Source organism: Serinus canaria, chromosome 7 (genome assembly GCF_022539315.1).
Source record: "Serinus canaria isolate serCan28SL12 chromosome 7, serCan2020, whole genome shotgun sequence".
Lineage (NCBI taxonomy): Eukaryota > Metazoa > Chordata > Aves > Passeriformes > Fringillidae > Serinus > Serinus canaria.
In genome coordinates, this window is record NC_066321.1 from 3,662,824 (window position 1) to 3,677,823 (window position 15,000).

Here is a 15,000-nt window from a genome sequence, read left to right on the forward strand (position 1 = left end):
TGACCATTGTCTACCATGATGGTTTACATGTGGTTTTCATTTTGGGGGGTGGAAAAAAAAATCAAGTAGGAAAGGAAGATTTTTTTTTTTTTTTGTATGTGTGTTCTTGTGTTCCCCCTTCACCTAACACAAAAGACCTTTGGCTAAATAACCTTTGTGAAGCTGTGCTGCTGTTAGAGAAAGCATCTCTAACTGAAGTGATGGTGACCTCATCGTGCTGGGGCACAGCAGGGGCAGCCAGCACCCTGAAATATGGCATTAGCCCCAGCACTTCTTGCACTGCCCACTTGGAACCACATCCAAATCCAAATTGCCATTTTCTAGCAGACATGTTGTCACTTTGAAGTGGTTTTAAAATGTCTCTGCATGAGAAGAGGTGCTCTGATGCACCCCTGCCCCTCCTCTCCATCCCCCTGGAGCCTGAGCCTGGCAAGGATTGCACTTTGCCACCTCTGCCCACAGCAGATAAATAACTGACAGCATTTTAGCAGAGTCACAAGGTTCTCCACAGAATAATTTGTTTTCTCCTTCATCATCAGGCCATAATGTTTTCTTATAAACACCTATAGCAAGGCCCAGCTGGCAGGAATGACTTAGGCCAAGGATGTGGATAAAAGGCAAGGATGGGTTTCTGAGCTGACAAGGCCTATGCCAAGGAATTACTCTTCCCTTTGTGTAAAGAGAGCAAAATTCTGCTGATTGATGGACAAGCTTCCAGAACTTGATCAGAACTTTGTGGTGTCCCACAGGTTTCCACTGTGGTGTGATAAAATGTCTGTTTAAAATCATAGAGTACTTTAGGTTGGAAAATATTTCTAAGGTCTCTGATTCCAGCCATAAATCTTCATGTCCAACTATGCTGGACATGCTGGAGTGAGTCCAGAGGAGACCATAAGGATGCTTAGGGGGATTGAACATGTCTACTATGAGGAAGGGCTGAGGGAATTGGGATTGTTCAGCCTGGAGAAGGCTTCAGGCAGACCTTAGAGCTCTTCCAGTAGCCAGCAGGGCTACAAGAGAGCTGGAGACGGGCTTTGGGCAAGGACATGGAGTGACAGGATGAGAGGAAATGGCTTCACACAGACAAAGAGCAGGGTTAGATGGGAGAAATTTTGTTCCCTGTGAGGGTGGTGAGGCCCTGGCACAGGTTGCCCAGAGAGGCTGCGGCTGCCCCATCCCTAGAATTGTCCAAGGCCAGGCTGGATGGGGCTTGGATAGTGGAAGGTGTCCCTGCTTATGGCAGGGAGCTTGGAACAAGATGGTTTTTAATGTCCCTTCCAACCCAAACCACTCTCTGATATTTGGTGAAGGATGAGTATATTAGGAAGATGACAGGGACCAATGTGCCATAATCCTTGTCTCTCTCCCCCAAAACTACACCACCAGCATTTATACATCCATTATTTCCTCTCATACACCCAAACATGATGTTTTTACTTTTTTCCTGTCTGTTCTGTATCTACGCAGTTAAAGATTTGATAGGAGAAAGTTGTCAGAAGTCAATTCTTCTTCCCTTAATTGCACGGGTGTGATAAAAGATCTCACAGGGAATCTGCAAGAATTTACACACACATGCAAACAAATAAATGCTGGCAGTTCACGTGAAAGATCAGATAAGGCCATTATCTCATGTCAGACCTAGCCATGTGTGACAAGATTGTGGGGAAGGATATGGGGCAGGAGATATGGGAGCAGAAGGAACAGTGGTGGAACTCACAATGAGTAAATTCAGAAGGACAAAAAACCCCAAATCTAGATTGCAAAAACTATCTGAAGATTTCTGGTCTAAGGGAAACCGGTGTGTTCAGAGATAGTTCTGTGCCCAGTTATCTGGTTTTAATGTAGAGCATCATGAAGAAAATGAGTGCATGGAGGACAGGCTGTGCTGTACCAACGTGAGCTCCTGGTCCTCTTCACTGAGGAGCAAGTGCTTGGAAAGGGCTTGCCCCAGATGGGGACAAGAAGTAAGTGTTGTGCCTTCTGTGGTGGGGCAGCTTTTCCTCAGTGAGCCAAGCACAAGTCCTTTGCAAGCTGCGAGGGAGAGAAGCCTGGAAAGGGATTTTTAATAGTATTTTGTGTTTATTTTATACTTATGTATATTATATATATATATTATAGTATATAATTAATATATAACATATTTTATATATATATGTCTATTAAAAACACGTATATTGAGTAGTAACTTGTTCCTTTTGGAAGCTCAATACAAGATTTGTGTAGTCACTGTTTGAACTCTCAATTGAAAACTGTTTCCTATAGGGACTCTTGAGAATACAGTGACTTGTATTTTCCTCATGATGTTAAATATTTTGGGCCAAATCTTAACCCATCAAGATGCAGGTGTGGCAAGACAGCAAAACAGGAAAGAAATCCATCTAGAAATCACATTTGAGTACCCAGGGATGCCATTAGGCTCAACAGGCATCCTCAACATTGTGAACAGCCTGCAGAGAACAAGTAGATGTGATGAATAAATAAGGCAGACTGAAGACAAAGGCTTTAAATACAAGTGTTTGTACAGTGTTAACTAGAAGGTACCAGACAGGATAAAAAGCCCACAGGATGTAAAATAACAAATTCAAAAAGGGAACTTTTTAGCAGTGTCTAAGGAAAGAAATCCAGTACTCCCAAGGAAAACAGCACTCACTGGAGCAGTGACACTGATGGCATGTGGTGGATGAACCTGTGCCATGAATATGTGGAGACATTATTGTAGAATGTCTCCATTCTACAATAATGATGTAGAATGGATGCCTTTTCCTCTTCCACATATTAAAATAATCTAACTTCACATTCATGCAAGCTGGGGTAAAGTTTGGGACCAGATACTATAGTCACAGAATGATTTAGGTTGGAAAAGACCTCTTGAGGATCATGGAGTTCAGCCATTGGCCCAGTGCTGCCTAGCCCACCACTAACCCATGTCCCCTGGTGCCAGATCCACGTGGCATTTAAATCCCTCCAGGGATGGTGATTCAAACAAGTAACAAATAAGAAAGTGAATGAAATCATTTGAGAAGCTCAGCCTTAAATAGAAAGACAGCTTGGAAGTGCTCATTCTTCGGTTGTTCATTCAGTGATGCCTAATCTTGAAACGTCTTCCTGCAGCAAGGGAATTTGAGGCACTGAGCCCTTCCATTGGAAGATTTGTTATTCCTTGATTGCTTTTTTAGGAGCTTGTAGAAAAGTCCAACATGTGCTGAAGTTGTGAAAGTTCTGCTATCCTGGAAATCTCAGCATCAATTTCCCCCTCCTTCTTACAGCATGTTTTCTCAAAAGGCTATAGGCAGTCTATAGTCCAGAGGAACAAACTTCTCTAATTTTGATACTGGCAAAAAATTATGCTCTGTGTTACCTTTGCATTCTTCAGCTGAGAAGCCAGATAGAATTTTGAGTAGTTTGTTGTGTTTATAGTACAGGCAGAGCTTCAGGTAAGTGTTCCAAGAGCAGTAATAGGGCTTGTGAGCATCTCCTAATTTCCTTCCTACCTGCCCTCTGATTGAGATGTGGGTAACTAGAGACTCAGAAATCCCATCTTGTAGTCACAAACAAAACAAAAAACTACAGTTGTGAAAATTTTAAGACAATCACTTCATGCTGAGATAGAATGGGAGGAATTAAGTGAGGGCTGTGATATTCACCTGTGAGGCTCTGAGACACCACAAGAGGAAACAGCCTCAAGTTGTGGCAGGGAGGATTAGGAAAAAATATCCTCACCCAAAAGGCTGTCAAGCTCTGGCAGAGGCTGCCCAGGGCAGTGGTGGAGTCCCCATCCCTGGAGGGATTTAAAAGCTGTGTGGGTGTGGCCCTTGGGGACATGGGTTGGTGATGACTTTGGCAGTGCTGGGGGAACAGTTGGACTCAATGACTTTTGAGGGCTTTTCAGATTCTGTGAATCTCTGACCTTTTAGCGCTCCCCAAAAATTGCATGTTTGCCCATCTTACAGAAAGATCCACAGAGGACAGTGAAGGTGTTTGGGTTTGAGTGGTGTTTTTTCTCCCCTGGTTTCAATTGCCCGGGCTCCTGATTAATCATTGAAGAAACATTTGCTCCGTTGGTATCAACAGTGTAGGAAAGGAGAGGGGAACTATCACAGAAATACAAAGAGCTGAGATATTTTGTGATCTCTTCCCACTCAAATGTATCCTTCAAATCTCATTCCCTCAGTCGAGGGAAATAATTTCAGTTACCCTGGTCACAGTAGAAAGCAGCCCTCTTTTTGAATGCCTTTTTTCATTAATGTAGATATGTTTCTGAGATGAGAAACGATGTTTCTTCTAATTACGGTTACATGTAGTTAATTTCCTTTTTTTAAAAGCTCAGTGTGAAAGCCAGTTTCCTTTAAAAAGGGAGGGGGGAAGAAAAAAGTGATACAGCTGATGTTCCTGTTGCCTTAGCAACAGATTTATTTATTAGGGTCTGAAATGACATGAGTTAATATACCACATACCTGCTGATCGGCAAACTCTCCTATTTCAGCTCCAGTTGACAATTAAGTCCTGGACAGCTACAGCCAGGGGTTAATGTTACTCATTAGGAGAACTAGGTCATTACTGGGAAATCAAGGCACTTAAGGCAGCATGGATAAAATACAAAATTCAACATCTCAAGGAGTGAGGGTTTTTATGTTAATTAACCTTATTTTCCTTTCATTAAAAAAAAAAAATCTTTCATAAATGCATATGACAGTGGATCAATTAATTGGGAAAGGGAAAAAAAAAAGTAAGCTGTAGTTTACTTTCCTCTCCTAGTTGTCTTCATTTCCTTTGGAAGGGTTTCATTATTTTATGGAAAATTCTTATGTCTATATGATGAGTAAAAAGGGTATTAAAATTAAGAAGGGAATCATCATGGAAATCAGCTTTACCACAAGGGAATGAGCAAATAAAAGCCTTGGAAATGAAAATAAATAAGCTTTGCTAATACCTCACCTAAGGAGCAGAATATAAGCCCATCAGAGCTTGGAGATATTTAGAGGTACTTCTTTGCTTCTTTATTAAGCAGTTACATAGTTATTTGACCTTCAGAAACCGAAACTTTAGAGAACTAATTCAAGTTGTTGGCAAATATTCTATTTACAGGAAGCTGATCAGCGGCGTAGTCAACAGTAACTACTGTAGTTAGTAATTGGCTTCTGATTTCCAGGAAAATTAAATATATTCTCTGAAAGTTTTATTAAGATATCTGAGTGGGAGTTTTAACTTGATAAGTCATAAGTGATTTAATAAGGCTCTCCTGAAAGCCTTTATTTACTAACTCTTAGCAGGCTTCATTTTGATACTGGAGTACTTAATAGGCTGAAAAAGAATGGTATTAAAATGAAACTTATTTTTTTACTCACTGCTTCCCCAAATATGCTTGGTCCTTTCGCTTCAACTAAGCACTTTACTCTCTTTTCTGTATTTAAGCTCTGTGGCCCAATTCTGCTTCTTATTGTGTTTAGACCAATTTTCACACAGAGAAACTTTCCTTCGAGTCCAGGTTGGATTGGGTTTGGAGCAATATGGTCTTGTGGAAGGTGTCACTGCCCATGGCAGGGTGTTGGGACAAGATGAGCTTTAAAGTCCCTTCCCACCCAAACCATTCCATGACTCTGTGATGCTGTGATTCCCTCTGTGCCATCCAGATGCTCACAAAGCAGCCACTTCAGTGCCATCCTCCAGAGCCTGTTAGAATAAATGCTTTAGCCACTGTTGAAAAACTGATTTTGAGTTAATGTAAGACCACAACTGCATCACCTGGACAGTTGAAGAATATTTAGGCTTGGAACAGGTGCAGATTGTCCTAACCGCTCCAATAAGCTTGGCTCTCCCTTTTCCCAGGATGGGAAATTCATTTTATGGTGGATTTTTTTTTCATCCTGGATGGTTGTGAAATCCAAGTCTTTGGACAGAAGCTCATGTGAATAGGATTGAGGAGTCCTCTCAAGGCTTTTCCACCCATGACTCTCAAAGCAATCCTTTTCTACTGCATTCACCCAATCTTTTGGGAGAATGGAGTAGAAATCAGAGGTTTTGGCCTTTCAAACCTCATCCTTCTGTTTTTTCCAGGCTCAGTTCCCTGGGCATCTCCTCACACATATTCTTGTGCAGCAAATTTGCATATGACTCTTCTCTCGTTCCTCAGCCTCTCACTATTTCCATCCCAATCTCTGCAAGGAATCTTCTACAACATATCCCAGATACAGTTTGCACTTTTACTAGGTAATGTTGTGTTTGTGCTTTTCTTTCATCTTGTTCTTCATATGATCTGGAAAACTTTGGACAGGATTTTTCTAGATTATAGTCCAAGATAAGTCTCAGTTTTGGGAAACATCATAGGCAAGGACAGAAGAGGTTTTGTAATACAAAGTCCCCAGCAAACTTAGCAGATGGTGCCACCAGCCCCCTTTGTAAGTCACAGCACCCCAGACCAAAGTATGGGAATAACCTTCAAGAGACAAAAATCAAATATTTCATAAGCAAGTGATCTAATATTCCTCCCTATTTTCGCCAGTAATAGGAGGGTTATGTTTCTTCCATCAAAGCTGTTTTTAATTAGTTTCCTCTTCTTAACTCACTACAGCATTTCAAGTCTCTTCTTTTTGCCTTCTTCTCTGCCCTGCTCTCCTTTTTTCCACATTTTCATGTTTTTTTCCCCCTTTCTCTGTCCTCTGCTCTTTTTTCTCGTCTGTGTTTGTGCAGACCTGACTCAATGCACTGAGTTGATTCCTCGTTCTGAAAGCAATGAGATTTGGAGTTACTTTAATCTTGTTGAATAATGAGCTTCAAGCCTTGGTGCCAAGAAAGTTCCTGGTTGGAAGCTTTTTCCTTGGAGATCCCAAAAGGATGAGTTATCTCTTGTACCTGAGCTAATTCCTCTCAGGGTATTACTCAGTGAAGAGCAGGATGTACTTTTTGACCCAAGCAGGGCATCTGGTGGAGTTTTAAGTAGTTGTAGCTTGGTTTTTTGAATCCATTATGGAAATCAGAGAGGCCACAGGGTCTTGTATGGTAGGATCACCACAATGTAGATTTTATGTTGTACTTTATATATTAATTTGTATTTATGTACATTTTCTGTTCTTTCAAGGAACTACTTTAGCAGACTGTTATCCACGTATCACCATATTCATAACCATCTTATGATTCCTATGACATGACTTTTTAACCTTATTTTATAGTTGAATTGCAGTAGGATATGTTGTGTACAGTTATCAGGGCTGTCAGGGTCACTCAGATATTTTATGACCTCCAACAACAGGAAAACCTTTTGTTCTGTTGCCTTTGGAACATCAAAGGAAGTTTATTTTTTTATTTTATTTTATTTTATTTTATTTTATTTTATTTTATTTTATTTTATTTTTTTTTATTTTTTTTATTTTTTTATTTATTTTTTATTTTATATTTTATTTTAATAAACTCTTTGGGATAGTCCATAGAACTTAGAGGAGTTTGTTGCAAATTGAAATAAAGTGTTCTGGTTTTTTTTATAATCTGAATCTTCTACTTGGGAACAGCCAGACTGGCCAAGCTAGAGTAAAAGAAATGAAAGGCTCTGGAATGAAAGTGCATTGATTTTTACACCAAGGTAACTGAGACCAAATGATGGTCTTTGTCTTCAAAGCTTAATCTCCCTTTAGGAAATAAGCAGGAGGCTCCATGACTGATGCTGATCCTGAGATTTCTTTGGTTAGGGGACGTGCAATATTTTATTTTGAGTTTTTTCTTCATGAATTGTGAGGGGAGAAGAAGAATCTAAACAATAAACTCCCAAGGTTCTTTCTTGTTTCTTCTTTTATGAATCTCTTGTAGATAACAGGAGATAGGAGAAAATGCTTTTCCAGCGTAAAGCAAAATGCTACCCATTTTTCTCAGGCCAGCAATTTGAACAAATCAGAGGGTAAAATACACACTCCTCACTGTAAATACGTCAGGGGCTCTAATAGAAAATAAAACACTGGATTTGCCAGTACTCTTTGGCTGCTTTTTGCCTCTCCAGTGCCATTTTTTAATTCCTTGGCTTGCAGAGGTGTTCTGAAAGCACAGGCAAGGATCAGGACCTTTTTTTGCTTGTAGGACCTACAAATTGCCAGCTGAAATTTATTCTGTAGGGTCCTTTTTCATGCAGAAATATTTTCTTCTACTTGACTCCATTTTCTGTGAACTGAGGGGGTATTAAATATTGTGGTAACTTTTGATGCTGATGATGCCAGACAATGTTTAGAGGCACAATTACAGCAAAGACATTTTGTAGAGCAGATCAGCTGAAAAAGAAAACTCACTGGACTTAACTAAATATTTGCAGTCTACCTCAGCCTCATTTTGGAAATATAAAAAGATGGAAAAATACTGTGATAAATTGAATAAATGGAAAGCAATTAACTTTTCCTTCATGTTTGCATTTTCATAGTTATTTCTTTTTTTCCTGTTTCTTTTCTAATGCATTTTCATAGTTATTTCTTTTTTTCCTGTTTCTTTTCTAATTGTGCTTCCCTGGCAGTAACATTTCCTTTTTTGCATTTATCATGAGCATTGTTACCAGAATTTGGTATTAGAATTTTAATCTTTTTTGTCCCCTTTTTTTTCTTCTCATAATCTTAACATAAAAAATGTATATTAAAGTCATTTGATTTAGGAAAGTCTTCTGTCTTCTGTGAAAATAATTACAGAAATGTATTACATTTCATGTATTGAATGGGCTTGTAACATGAGCCCTCTTCTTTAAGGAGAATATTATTCTACTAAAGTATTTTCTGACTGTGATTCTTACCATATTTCTGTAAATGAAAACTCCTCTAAGACCATATCTTGCAGATGAGGAAACCTGGGCACAGCTGTCTTGTGGGAAATCAGTGTCAGGAAAAGACCAGAATTCTGCAATTCTCTGTCTTGAAGGCCAGGTTTCTCTTTTATGGCCACACTTCTACTTTCTAACATTATTTGATTATAATAAACATGTATTCAGATTTTTCTGAGCTCAAGATTTAATGTGAAATATCAAAGTGTAATACAGTGCATAGTATAATGAAATGAAAAAAATCCATTATGTTGTTCTTTAGATTCAGTTTGGATGAAGTGGAGCCTTGGTTTTAGTTCTGTAGGGTGTGTGTAGGTCTCTTTTAGTTTTCACCAGGAATTTTTTCTTTCTCTTCTTGAGTTTTTCTTACATTTTGATTTGCTTTGCCCTGAGTACCTCAGCCTTATTTGATGCCAGACTTGCTCCTTATTACTTCACTTTCCCAAAACAGAAAGGTCAGTGTCATCCACGTCAAGATCTGTGTCTTGGAAACCTCATTTCCTTTATTTTTAATTATTGATTCTGTGCTCATGGACTTGCCCAGCCCCTCACAGGTTCCCTGTGCTCTGCTCCAGCCATGCTGGCTGTTGTCCCCTGTCCCTTTCTTTTCTCCCAGGATGTCTCTTGGCTCACCAGTCCTTGATCTCCATGATTGCTGCCCAGCTTCATCAATAATGAATGATTCTTCAGTGGCCTATTTTATCAGCTGTTTTCTAGCATTCATTGCAGTCAGGCAGAAATCCATCTTTTACCTCTTGCTAGATGTCCTAAAAAAATTTAAAAAATGTAAAATTAAAGTCTTACTTCAACTTCTGAGGATTTTGTGCCATTTCCCACCTTTTCCCATCTGACGTCAAAGTGATTTTGGGGAATGGGGAGGCAGAAGGAGCTGCAGCCACTGTGAACTCCTTGGATTTAGGGCACTGTGCAAAGTGAAATACAAATTGTGCCTGCACAGTTTGGGATTCTCTCTCGCTGAAAATCTCCCATGCTAAATGTCCTAAGGTTAAGATCAACCCTTTTAATATGGCTTTGTAACTTTTCAGAATGTATAGCACATTAATGGTGGGACTCCATGGTCTTCAAAGTCCTTTCCAGCCCAAGTGATTCTGTCATTCACAGAGATGTCACCACAGGGCTGTGGCTTTCACAAGCATTACATGGTATTTATGGAGTATTTTCTCAAATATTAAGGCTTTTTCCCCTGGTTTTTCACTTTTTTTTTTTTAACTGATAAATGCATTAATCCCAGCTTTTAATGTATGTTTTTAATAGACTGCATTTTTCCCCCCCACTTTGTACAAGTCCTTCTGCTTTTCCACAACTCTTTCATTTCCTAATTGCATTGCTAGATGTGCCTTCTTCCAATTCCTAAATAACTGTGATTATCACCATGTAGGATAAGTTTACATAGACTTAAAAAATTAAACTAAAGTCAGAGAGGACCATATGGGTTTCTTACTGAATTTCACCCAAATTCAAGAGATGAATATTCATTGAATAATGTAAAGGGCCAAGTTCTGCTATTTCTTTCTTTTTTTTTTTTTTTCAGTTCTTTAATAATGTGTTTCACATCACTGGTTAGGGATGTGGATGACAATAACTCCAGTTTAGAGGGTCTCCATGTAACTCTGCTTCCAGTCCCAGCAATAGGTAAGGCTCAGGGGTTCAGCATGAATTCCCAAAATCCCTGAAGAGCAGAAGGGGAGAATGTTGCCATTGATTGTATAGAGGAGCATCATAGTGCTATGAGGTTGCTTTTTAAAATTACTTTAGGCTGAAAAGTGGGATGTCAAGTCATCAATTAATCCTGACAGCATCCTTCTGTGGTGAAAAAATAATATTGTCACACCCATTTTATGGCAGAAAATCTAAGGCAGAGACAATAATGGAGGCTCAGTAGTGGTGGTGCTGCTCCCACCACACTCCCATTCCCTGTTCAAGGGCACTACTCAAAGTTTTACATCAAATTACAAAGGGAGTCACTAAATCAGGATGAACCCTGGGCCGTATTCCCCTAGCCAGATCACTAAACCTCAGCCAGTTCCTAAGAGAGACTTCAGATGTCTCTCCTAAATGGTGGGTTAGAGTCAATAATAAAAACTCCTGGATAACAATGAGAGCTGTGTGGTACTTGAATATGGAGATTGAATGTCTCCAAGGCAGGGCTCTCAAATCTGAGCATAGGTGTGGTGTCTGTGCCTGTTTTGTGGCATTACAGCTGTAGTTTGGTCATTCTGATGTTTTTATGTTCTTAGGATGAAATTTAGAGCATCTTCATACCATGCCTAGTTCTTATTTTTTCTTTACCAGATGCATATCAAATCAAGTGAAAATACAAAAGCATTTCAAATACCTCAACTAAACAACAAAGCCAGACCCTGGAGTCACATTATATTGATTTTTCCCCAAACATAATATCTTAAAAGAAAAGTTTGCATTTTAATATCAGGCTTTTATACTGTTTTGCAGTTCTTCTTCAGGAAATGGAGTATATATAATTAATACTGTTTAATAAAGCTCAAAAATGCAACAGATGCAGCCAAAAGTGCACATCATTTTGAGCAGATCTTTACAGAACAGACATTCCATATTGTGTTCATCTTTTTCCACGATCACTGCTATGGCAATCTGGTGTGTTTAGCAGTTGTTGCTGAGTAAGGCAGACTGGATTGTATATGATTTTTTCCATGTCAGCCAAGAAACAGAGCTCTCTCCTTTTTGATGCAGCGAAGAGGTGGTCTTGTACTATTTATTTGTTTCTACCAGGAGCAGCTAATACCTTCAGTATTCTGCAAGAAAAATAATACACTGCAGTCTGTAGGTGCATGGGCCAGGAGGTTTCTGGAGGTCCTAACTGAAAATAAAATGCTTGTGGTGTGGAGAAGTCACAGGAACTGATAAAGTCACTTAAGATGAGCTCCCAAACAGAAAAGCTACAAGATTCACTTAATGTGTCATTAAAATCTGAGAGTGTCACCTAGAAGGGAAACATTTTGTACTGGGGGATGGAAGGAGGATCACCTACAGCAGAAAACCCACAAGAGAGGCTCCAGTGCAGAGGAAACGTTTCCCCTTTCAGCATTCCTTCTGGGTGCCAAATTTTCCTTCTGTTCTTCCCCACCTATTAAACAAAGCTGCAACTTCCAATTCCTATCAGTTTTCCTAAATATGTGCAGCTTATGTGGCTTCGCCGAGCTGTAAGGCTCCGTGTTCTCCTGCCAGCTCCTTGACAATGTGGCTCCAACAGCATCCTCCACTTTTGGCTGCCTCTGGGACCCCTGGTCTCTTCTGGAAAGCGAGAGGGAAAGCATATCCTTTGCTGGAAGGACTTTTTGTGACTGCAAAGCTGATAGCGGGGCTGTGAAGAGCTTGGAAGGATCCCTGTCAGCGTCGTGGCTGTCGAGTCTGTCGGCTCCGCGCGCGGGGACGCGCCGGTCCGCCGGCGTGAGCTGAGCCAGAGTGGGCTCGTGGCACCACTCACAGAGCACACACAAAGCCTGTTCAGGGGAAACTGAGGCTCAGGGGAAATTCTGTCATGAATTACACCAACTCCCAGCATCGTAGAAGTTCTCCTTGAGAGCATTCATAACAGGGATGTTCTCTTCCAGCCAAATCCGAATCCATGTGATCCCGTGTTGGCTCTTGGAGCTGGGCATTTGGAGGGAACTCAATACTGGCAAAAGTTTCTGCACAGAAGTTACCTACCAGAAACAGGTGGCTCTTTTAAGCATGAGGATGCAGCAAACTAATAGTCAAAGCTCTGGGATCTTTGCAACTGGGAGAAATGCACCCTGCAAACCAGTGCTTGCATCTTGGGTTGCTGGAATTGCCGTGGAAACTCCTGGTTCACAGATGTGAAACAAATTACAAGGCTTGTGCAGTTGCATTCCTCCTTATTATTGGGAACAAAACAAATTGGGGGGATGGAGGACTTCTTAAAGTGATTATTGTCTGGCTTTATTTTAAGAAAATACGTCTAATTCTAAAAAGTCCGCAATTCCTGGAGGTTTCTCAGCCTAGGGAAGTCACATTAATTATAAGATAATTTATTTTAATTCCCTAAACCAAAAATATTGACTGAATGAGAAATTAACACGTGTAGAACTGCAGATGTCATTTGGCTTCAGATTTCCTGAATGATATAATTATTAATCTTTCATATACTAGTGTGAAAGACCTACAGATTTCATTCTACAAAATTACTCTGTGAAGAAAGACACTAGGACAGCTGAGATATAGATTTTTCCCTTAATACAGGAAGGAAAACGGTGGAATTTTCTAAATAATAAATAAAACCAAAATATTTTAAAGGCATATGGTGCACATCTGTTGAAGTACAATAATTTAAAGCAGAGTAATTAAATGCAAGATATAATATTCACCTTTGAGTGAGGAAATTATCTCATTCCATTTTTAATATAACTTAAGGAATTTGGGAATTTTAAATGATCTGTGATACCTTTGAACCTTTCGTTCTGTGCTAGTACAGAAGATAGATTGGAAAATTGGGGAGCTAATTTATTTTTAGATAACCTAACTTGCATTTCATGTCATTGAGTGTCAGACCCATATATTAATATTATCTTCAACTGAAATTATAAATAAGTACAAGTTTCTTTTATTCTGTTTTAATTTCTTTTATTCTGTTTTAACTCCTTAAAAATCTAAAGGTAGAAAATGCCTCGTAGTAGTTTATTCCTTTCTTTACCTAAAGCACTGAATGGATCAAAAGCTTTTAATGAGTATAGCATAAATTCCTAAAATTCCAGTTTGACAAATCCTATAGGTTTAGGATAAGTTTTTGTTTAACCTGTTTCTCCTGAAAAAAAAAAAAAAAAAGAAGAAAAAAGAATTGTAATGGAAGTCATATACTTAATTTTGGATAGGGAGGAAAAAACCCAACCCCTTTTTTTTTTTTCCTACCCATTTTTTAAAATAGTTTTTGTCTTCAGGTAGGTGCTCAGTCCTTCTCACTTTAAAGCTGATAATTTGAAGAGTAAATGCATTGTTTGAGGACGGGGAAGAGATAGAGAAGAATCTGATGAAACTGAGTTGTGACCCCAGGTGCTGCATCGAGGAAAATGTTCAGTCATGCAGGAGAAGCATAGAGGGGAATTATATGAATAAATTTAGTCCCCAGAAGTACAATTTTAGAGGAATAGTGTTCTGATAAATAAAAAACCTCCCATAATTTCACAACTAAATGTAGACAATGCTGAGATAAATTCTGTTTGTTTTAAGGGAACATGACAAAGATCCTGAAACTTTCTTTAAAGTCCTGATGAAGCTGAAAGAGCAAGATCTGCCTTTCCATGTGTCTGTCCTTGGAGAGACTTTCAGTGAAATTCCAGGTACCTTTCCTTTTTTCTTTAATTTAAAGTTAACATAAAGTAGATACTTCCAGAAGTAATTCTCATTTTTGTATTTTTTATCTTAAAGAATGTGCTTAGAATTTTCCTAGTTGGGAAACAAAATAATATTGATACATTGTAAAATTAAAATTATTAAAGACAGTAAGCATTTTTGTATTTTACTTGGCAGGGCAAGACCTTAATTATGACTTGTGGTTCAGTAACACTTCTGTATTTATTTAAACAGAGAGATAGGTATGGGTGATTGGATTGTTCAGATAGGAAGCAAAATCTTTCAGGTCAGGGCCACTCATATGAAATCCAGACTGAGATTTTAGCAGGTGAAAACACTTAGTTCCCTCTCAAATGTGAGGTTAAGGACTGCTGTGGAGAGCTTCTGGTTTGTATCTGGCATGAAAGTGATCATTAATCTTTAATATTTTTATACCACTCTTTTGGACAGTCCTTCCGTTTCTTGGCTTCTGCAGAACCACAACTCAGTGAACAGTTTCACCTGTCTGGAAAATAAATATATTTTATTCAGGCACACAGTTTTGTGCCTGAAATATTATGGCAATGAAGAGAATAATCAAATCCTGTGCTGGGTGCACTTGTAATAAATTAAACCTTTTAAAAATGTGCAGTAATGACCAGTGAGTGTCAAAATATCCGATGTTTTAGCTCGTATGTGTTTTCCAGAGTGTAGACTTGCATCCCTCTGCCTCATCAGTCTGTAAAAATATACTGGGGATTAGTTTGTTTGTCAGTTCTGTCATATCTGTTGCCTGCTGGACTGGTGATATTTCAATTGGTTTAGTTTTGATTTTGCCATTTTTAAGACACCAAGAAGTTGCTCTGATCCAA

General features: G+C 39.1%; 1 protein-coding gene across 8 annotated transcripts in view; it reads left to right on the forward strand.

Moving 5' to 3' along the window:
* GTDC1 (glycosyltransferase like domain containing 1) overlaps positions 1–15,000 on the forward strand; it is a 186,520-nt gene that overhangs the window by 137,517 nt on the left and 34,003 nt on the right. For 6 of the 8 annotated variants that reach the window (XM_050976900.1, XM_050976905.1, XM_030241679.2 and 3 more), the window contains one exon: positions 14,027–14,136. The exons of the other annotated variants lie outside the window; for them this stretch is intronic. In XM_050976900.1, the coding sequence (XP_050832857.1) occupies positions 14,027–14,136 (110 nt within the window). The remainder of the gene's footprint in view (positions 1–14,026; positions 14,137–15,000) is intronic. 8 annotated transcript variants of the gene reach the window in all.